Source organism: Nelumbo nucifera, chromosome 5 (assembly GCF_055504915.1).
Source record: "Nelumbo nucifera cultivar China Antique chromosome 5, China Antique-T2T, whole genome shotgun sequence".
NCBI lineage: Eukaryota > Viridiplantae > Streptophyta > Magnoliopsida > Proteales > Nelumbonaceae > Nelumbo > Nelumbo nucifera.
The window spans coordinates 40,688,565-40,697,186 of NC_142653.1; the positions used below are offsets into that span (position 1 = coordinate 40,688,565).

An 8,622-nucleotide genomic window follows, 5' to 3' on the forward strand; every position below is an offset into this window, starting at 1 on the left:
AAGCCACTACTCTCTCACCTTGTTCGTCCATGGAAGTAGAGGCCACTGCTTTTCTTGATCCCAGCAATTAATTGATATGGGGATCGGCAACTTCTATTGGAAGCATGATTCATAGTAGGGGTGCAACCCCGGTTGTCTTGAGCTAACATTTTACACTGTTTTGGGCTCGAGATTTGGGTCAGATCCATTCAAAATTTGGCAAAAGCCCAACCCGAGCCCACCCAACATGCACTCCCAATTCAAATTATCTATATGCACGAAATCTAAAAGAATGTTTGGATTCAAATTTTGGCCAGACCCATTCAAATTTTCTCTTTTTTATTTTTCAGGTTTGTGCTTCAGGGTTAAGAATGCTAGAAGGGGTTCGTGTATTTGAAAACAAACACACCACAAAATGCACTGAGGAAAATGCTTGATGCCGGAAAGACGTGATATCAGAAAGGTTTTGACCAATCATAACCCCCATCAATTTTAATGAAAACTCACCTGACTGGTTACTACTTTTTATGATGCTGGTTGATTGGTTATAAACTTTCCCGGTATCATATCTTTCCGGCAACATAGTTGAATCCTGTGCACCGGTATGTTGCAATATTTTGAACCTTGATTGGCGGTTGTCTTTCAATCTCCTTGGCATATCAAAATTCCAAAGCAGATTGCAGAAATATTATCAAAGACCATGAATCTATCACAATTCTTCATGCTTTCCGAGCCTGTAATTTGGTGGCTCATAACCTAAAGTTACATTTGCATTACATCAGAATGATACCTCTGACTGGACTGTGGAGCAATTCTATGGAGGACAAGCTTTTATATTGTTTCTTTCATTTTGAAAGGGAAAAACTTATCACCATCTATTCACTATGGACAAAGTATGGAGAGAGAGAGAGAGGTTATTAATTAAGTCTTGAAAAGCTTGTAAGTCTTCACACCAGCAGCCAGGCCTTGAACAGATCCAACTGCAGCAACAACTGCCACCAGCAAGCAGGTGAAGCTCAATACTTTAAGCCATGTCCATGTGAAGGAAAACCTGGGTATTCTGGACCGCACAATATACATCTCTATGGGGAGGTACACAGTCAATGGCCAGTAAGAGATTGCTCCAACCAGCCCTAAGATGTCATTAAAAAACGGGAATATCATTGCAATTACAGTCGTTGATACCACATAAACCGTTCTCCAAACCACCTGAAAGAAGTTGATGTGGTATTTTCCATATAAAGGAATTTTAACGGCATGTTCTGGTGTTATGAATCCATTTTCCGGCCAGTGGGTGATGCACCAATTTTCCACAATCCTGAATAGAGGTTGAGCAAATACCTGGGAATAGCAAATTTGTTAGGTTACAAACATGCATTACAGAACAAATTAATGTAGCTTTCAAAGTTAAAACAAGAGTGTGACCTAGTGAGCTTTCTGATTGATTTTACTTGATTTCTGATCCAGTTCTGATAAATGGGCTTTTTGCTTTCTCACTTGGCCCAGGTAGATAAGAAATTTTCACCTTTGGGCTGTGATTGTCCAGCCCTTTAATTAGAAGCCTAAACCAAGCCCACAAAGGAGGCTAACCCAACTCCACACCCATAAGTCCAAAGTCCATAACCCCCCCACCCCACCCCACCGCCACCCCTGGTGGCTAAATTTGGAACTTTCCATGGCATGGCCTGATGAAGTTAGGCTGCTAATAAAATATCAAGAAACAGACCTAGAGACTAAAATCACTGACCAAATACGATACAAGCTTCTAGCTAATAGTTGGTGGGTCCTTAATCATCAAAGAGATCTTAGCTTACCCCGAGATGAAATTTGACTCAAGGTTGTGCTTTGATTCTGAGAATGGCTGCTTTGTGTGAAGATTACTAAAGGTTAGGTCTGTATCCAATTTTCATCCTTCCTAACACCCCAAATGGTCAAGACTCAAGACCAACATTGGGTTTGGGTAATATCCCCCTTCTCTTTTGGAGTATATATGGGTCTTCAGATTGACCTAACCACAAGATGAAATGTGATTCAAGGATGTTTTTGATTTGGGGAGTAGCCATTTTGTGCCAAAAAACAAAAGCCAAAGATGTTAGGTCTGAATCCAATTTTCATCCCTCCCAAGACCCCAGATGGCCAAGACCAACATTCCTTAATATCCCTTTTCTTTTTTGAGGATGGGTCTTCAGACCAGCCCTAATCAATCAGAAAGATCTTAGCCTAACACCCAAACCAACATGATGGTTGTTGAAACGTAATTTCTACCTGGTAGGCTCCAACAAGATGGACGGCAATACATAAGTTTGCAAAGTCTATAAGCCAAAAGGGTTCATAGAATCCAAACCCAGTAAGAAAGTTCCCTGGTGCATCATTCCCAAATGCAGCATAACCAACGCCACCACATACTATGTATAAAAAGGCTATGGTCGACACCCCAATAGAAGTTGCCTTCTTCATGACCTTGTTCTCTGGGGGACTTGATTTTAGTGTGTCCTGCAATTCATGATGTTCCATCAAGACTGTCAAATTAGTATATCAAATGACAAGCTAGCATAAAAACAATAGCTTGTTTAGCAGCTCTTGAAAACAATGAAAAAAAATTCATTATGGAGTGTTCTCTAGCTTGCTGAAAAATTACGTGATAGATCAAGATAGGCCTGAAAAGAAATAACCACTTGAAAAATAAAATAAAATAAAATTTGGGATTCTTGAATAAGTGCTTTTTTTTTTCAGGAAGAAACAATTATTTGGGCTTATTTCCCAAACACAAATAAGTGATTATTGATGTGGTCTGGGCCTAAGATAATGTTTCTATTTTTATTTTTAATTTGGTCCAAATCTAAAATAGCATGATCTATAGGAGCTATAGTAGCCCATATGTTAATTGTTAGCCTTGTGGAAAGGAAAACCTTATTTTGTTGGTTTCTGAAACAGTATTTTTCAAACATCATGAAGCACTTCTTTTAGTTTTAAAAAACAAAATCAGACACATTGGCAAACACTCCCTAACATCTATATAAATATATGGACGCGGTTTGTCTTTAAACAAGAAAAAACAGAAGCATTCATGTTGGAGAATACCCCCCCCCCCCGCCTTAATTGCTTTCTTTTCATTCCAAAATTGAAACACGAAACTAGTACACACAGACACACACAAACAGGTTTGACGTAATTTAAATATTCATATGGAAAACCCCAACCAGATGTCATGGCTATAAGTGTAAGGTGGTCAAACGGGTCTGTGAATAATCACAAGCAGCACCGAACCATGATAGATTGGTCACCAGAATTTGGTGCTTAATTCAAAGAGCCAGAGATTTGAACTGCTGCCCATTTTTAGCACTGGCCATTGCTTAATCGACCTCCTTCCATCTTGGGTCTGGCTCATCAGGTTAACTTATTCCTGACCAACAGAACCTTTTCAGACTTCCAGCTTCCTTACCCATTCACCATAACCATCTAGCTTTAAATCAAGAGAGATCAGTGTACTACTATGCTATATATACAGATGCATAATTAACCACTTAGAAACTGATGTCATAACTCAGAAGATTGGCTAGCTTGCCTGTATCTCAATGAGTATGGGAGAGAAGGTGTAGGCAAAGGCAACATTTCCAATGGCTTGGAAGGTCTTCCACACCTTCTCTGAGACTGTGACATCCAACCCAACCACGACCCCTGTTAAACCAGTCCTTGCACCATTGTTTCCCCCTATAAGAATTCCGAAAAGCAGCTTGGATCACTACTAAAGCCAAATGTAACCATTCAAGAAAGAAAAGGAACCTTTGGGAATTCTTTGATCAGATTTTCATTAGTTGCTAAAAACCTGCAACTTGGGCTATCGATAGGCCGATCCCTATCAAAGTGTAACTAAAAGACATCACAGCCGCGATCATGGAGAGCCAAGACAGCTTGTGGAAGTTGGGTATTTGGGAAAGAACAATCTGAATGCCCCCAAAGATGATAATGAAGGGATAGTTTGATGCCTGGCACTTGGCGTGGTGACCGTTTTTGTGGAAACAGTTGGACCTTATAACAGCCCTGATATTGAGAAGAAAGAGAAATTTATGAAGAAAAAGAAGATGAAACAACAATCAGTCATTCTCATAGCAGTTACAAGTAAAACATTTCAATCTTCGGGAGCTCTTGATTGATTGCTCACGCCATACTGATGCCCGCAGTGATGGTGTATCCAATGGTAGCCCCTATCAAGTTTCCAATTTGAGCTAATCCACAGATACGAACCTTGTATCCTCCTGAGGAAAAAAAAAGGAAGAGAATCAGAACCCTGTTAAGAGTTGAGACTTTCTGAAGATACCCAGATGGTGTATCAACTGGAAATTTGAAAGGTTTCTTTCTTAGAGAGATCCCACTTAAGAAAAAGTTAATGTCTCTCCTTGATGGTGTAACAGAATTGTGATTTTATTACCTAGATTGGTTCTCACAGCATCCACGTAGGTATAGTTTCTCTTCCCTGGAACAGGGTCATCTGATCTATAACAGTCGGCAAGTAGAATAGATGTGAACCAAGTGATGACAGAGAAGGCCACGAGAGAAACAGGTCCAGCTACCCAACCCAACTGAGCCATAACCCAAGCTAGGGAGAGCACTCCCGACCCAATAACAGCAGTAATTATGTGAACACTTGCAGTCATCAACGTCCCTTCAAATCAAAATTAAGCAAAAACAGAAGCAGAACACAGAACAAGATAGATTAGAGAAAATCTTAAAAGCTGAATATTAGAACTGTGAAGCATTGAAAAAAATACCAGTCCGTTTTACACGACCATCGTCGTCCAAACTCTCGTTTTCTTTACCCATCTCCATCGTCTCTGGGGCTGCAGATTCTGTCATTCCAAGCAGAAGTCGACCTTCTTTCAATACTTGGAACTTTTGGAAGATGTAACAAAACCGTTCGTTTGCAGTTATAACTCTTTATCTTGCTTCTTTTTCTCTCTCATGCACATGTATGGGATAGAATAAGAATAAGATTAATGACAACAGCTTGGATGAAGGAAAATTTGATAGATTACTCATTACCTCCCATGGGGTTTGGGTGATATACTTATACCACCCCTCAGGATAAAAACTATGGAGTTTTTGTTACTTTAATTTGTTACAGAAGAGACTGAACTAGTTAATACCCAAATAATTATTATTTTCCAAAATTTTCTTAACAATAAAACATTAGCTTTGCATCCAAAACACAGTGTTGATCCGAGTGATCAGATGCCCTCGATTAAGAATAACCTTGGTGTATGGACAAATTCTTCGGCCATGGCATAGCCTACACCAATGGATAAATATCTTTGACTAATCTCCCTTTCTAGGCCTATTTACGGTTAATCAAACTAATGCCATGTCAGCAAGAAACTTGCTTGGTGTGTAAAGTAATTGAGAAAATATGGACAACTAATCCTACCTTGTGGGACACTTGTCCCTTGATCCAAGAGGCTGAAAGAGTCTAGGAGTGGAGGTAAGTAAAATCTCGGATAAGAAGGGATCTTCCCCATATCTGTATTTTTTAGAACCGTCGAGTGATGGAAGTCCCATTATAAATATGGGCTTCCAGTTCAACTCCAGCACACAATACATACTGAGAAAAACTCCTGTCACCGGCTGCCTCCTTGGGTCATTCCCACCTTAATATTGTTATGGTTGAAAAATTTATGGTCCGTTGTTTGGTTCATGGGAGTAGGGGTTTGAAATCCGAATTAGAATGGATTATTTTAATTCCAATTGTTTGGTTGGGTAGAATCGAAATCTCATTGTCATTCCTAATGAAATGTCATTCTCTCATTTGCAGGGAATGGCCATTCCCACCCCCTCCTTAATTTGGAAATGAAAATTCAATTTCAGTTGACTTCATTTCCAATTCTGATTCCCATATGAACCAAATAGACCAGTAAAATAGATCATTCCGATTCCAAAGAATTTTGATTCCATTTTGACTGCGATTCAAACGGATTCTTGGTTCCTCAATTATGAATAAGGGTACTATATTTTTTTCATATAATATAAAAAACCATTTTAACACCAAAAAGTATTATACCTAAAAAAAGTAATAACAAATCAACTAGTAACCATTCAAATTCACATTAGATTCTGTTATTTTGATCGGTTAATGTTTGTTAAGATATCATACCCTCCCGATATCATAGAAATTTACCTATACAAACTAGTATTTATTCAAATTCCCTGATGCCCAAGGTTCAAAATATCGATACAGTTGGGTGATACGTCGGTAGGGCGTATTGGCCTTTATCGGTACTGTTTTTTTTTTTTTTTTTTCGAATCCGGTTCAGAGGGGCCAGTCTAAGGCCAGTCTACCCCCTGAACTACTTGCAGACCTGAAACACCCCCTGTAGGGGCGTATCAAGAAGACTCCAATACGATACATATCAGCCAATACGGACCAATACATGATATTTTGAACCTTGCCTACGCCTTTGATGTTCCCTACGTCTTTGATGTTTCCTGCATTTGTAGTTATTTCTATATAGTATGGCGTTTTTTCTCTTTCACTTTCTCTCCCAACTCTCTTGTTTATTGCATGTTTTGCCTGTTTTGCTTTGTCTTTCTTCCTAGTATCCTTTCGGTGCTTTGTTTTTTAGTTTTAAAAAAGAATGACTGGAAGCCCTTGTCGATAAAATCTTGCCACAAGTGTAAGTGGTATTACGAAGACTAGAATAAAGCATTGGTTTAATTAACTTCAGATATGAGCATTAATCAGCTTTGTATTTTTACTGTGGGATAGTTATTAGAAACAAGGACTTAAGGTGTCTTAAGAAGTTCGAAAATGAGGATGAAGTCACGAAGAACGATATAGAGTTCTACAAACCAAGCACTAACCCTCAACCACATGTTTAGAGACCTCCTTTGGTTCTTGTTCCAATTCATAAAAGGTTACAGACCTGGTTGTTCTCTCTCCAATGGAAACATCAGTTATGACGACTCCAATCAAGAGAAGCAATTTCAAGGATGAAGGACTGAATTAAGGAAGGTATAGCAATCTAAGCAAGATGATTGGGCCCTCCATTTAGGATTCTGATCGATCGAGATGAGTCAACAAGAAAGGGTAGCTCAGCCTAAGCCTAGTCAAAGGATGCAAAATCTTGGAATTAGTATCAGGGAGTTGCAGAATGAAGGAGAAGCAAGGAGATTGTTATGGAAAACATTAGAAAAGGTAAGAAAACTGCAACAACAAATAGTAAGCTATTGGATATATTTTCTAGAGAAGAGATTAATCTGAACAACAAAGTGGCTGATCTTTTAAAAAGGAGCAGTGGAGCACTATTGTTAAGGTTGATGTGTTAAGTGGTAATAGTAGTGGAGGTGAAATGGGCTCAGGCCTTGTATAAAATTCGAAGATAGACCCACATGAAATCATGAAAGCTCTTTTTGGAGATAGCCCAAGTCAAATGAAGATATATGGGCTCTCTCCTAGCTTTGTTTTTGGAGCTAAACTAAAGGCAAAAATAAATATGGGATTCGTTAAACAATAGAAATGCATAAGAGTAGACAATTTTTTACATTTTAACTTTTTAAATAATTGATAACTATTTATGTTTTATATATCACTTTTAATATTTTTACAATACTTTAATCTCCAATAATTATTGAAAATTTATAGCAAAAATACACAATTATATCGAAACTAAATTTATAACAAAAATACAATAATTATGAAATCACAATAAATATTGAAAATATATTAAATTAATAAAAAAATAGTGTAGTCTCTAATAATAGCTTAATCTCTAATAAATATAAATCAATAAATGATAATGAAAATACATAATTATTGAAAATAAATTTATAAAAAAAATACAATAAATCCAATAAGTATAATAAATTAAATTTTAAAAAGTTAAATAAAAATAGTTTAATCTCCAATAATTATTGAAAAATTACTGTTAAATAACAAAACAAAAATAGATTTATACATAATTATTGAAAATATATTCATCACAAAAATACAATAAATAATTACTAAAAATACATTAAATGCTAATTTTAGTATATATAAATACATAATAGATATTGAAAAAGATATGAAAACTATTATTAATAATTTTAATTATTGTGAAATCAAAGATACATTAAATAGTGTAGTATTTACTGCATTCAAATACATGAAATACATTAAATAGTGCAGTCTTTACTGCATTCGACCATTAATCAGAGATTGCTCATGTCATCGAGCAGAAATCAAAGAGAGTTTAATTCCCTTGAATTTTCTTTATTACAAATTAATTTTTGTAATTTGTCTCCATATTTTGTGTTAATCAAATACACGAAATTTGTGTTAATACAAATATTATTAAATCTATTTTTTATTCTTGTATTTTTGATAACTTTTCATGTTATTACAAAATTTTGTTATTTTATCTATCTTTTTTGTTTTTAAATAACATTTAAAATATTTTAAGTTTAGTTATTTACAATATTATCCAATTATGAATTTGTAAAATTATACTCTATACTGTTATTACATAATTTCTTTATTAATTATGTAAAATATAAAACTATTATTAATTAATTCGAATATTATGGAATATATTATAATTAGTTTTTGATTTTATGAAATTTCTAAATTTATTAAATATTTTAGTTATGTTAAATAGTTCATTATTTAAATAT

The 8,622-nt window shown here is 35.9% G+C and overlaps 1 protein-coding gene across 2 annotated transcripts; it reads right to left on the reverse strand.

Annotated features, from left to right (window-relative positions):
* Nucleotides 1–667: 667 nt before the first annotated feature.
* LOC104587540 (amino acid permease 6-like) lies at nucleotides 668–5,059 on the reverse strand. Of its 2 annotated transcripts, XM_010245188.3 has the most exons (7): nucleotides 4,749–5,059; nucleotides 4,409–4,642; nucleotides 4,142–4,235; nucleotides 3,806–4,020; nucleotides 3,545–3,690; nucleotides 2,245–2,472; nucleotides 668–1,320 (listed from the first exon to the last, which is right to left on the reverse strand). In XM_010245188.3, exons 1-7 carry the CDS (start codon nucleotides 4,831–4,833, stop codon nucleotides 901–903), a joined length of 1,422 nt encoding a protein of 473 aa, XP_010243490.3. In that variant the 5' UTR covers nucleotides 4,834–5,059; the 3' UTR covers nucleotides 668–900. The 2 variants fall into 2 exon arrangements, with proteins under 2 accessions (XP_010243490.3, XP_088744466.1); XM_088888340.1 differs by lacking the exon at nucleotides 2,245–2,472 and having other exon boundaries at nucleotides 4,749–5,055.
* Nucleotides 5,060–8,622: the final 3,563 nt, after the last annotated feature.

Bases quoted from the DNA above. Each gene is read 5' to 3' on its own strand.
- LOC104587540 (XM_010245188.3), bottom strand. From the start codon at position 4,833: ATGACAGAATCTGCAGCCCCAGAGACGATGGAGATGGGTAAAGAAAAC. The intron at 4,643-4,748 runs GTATTTTTTTCA...TTTGATTTGAAG, and splicing joins TGGTCGTGTAAAACGGACTG to GGACGTTGATGACTGCAAGT. The intron at 1,321-2,244 runs GTAGAAATTACG...TGCTATTCCCAG, and splicing joins ATCTTGTTGGAGCCTACCAG to GTATTTGCTCAACCTCTATT.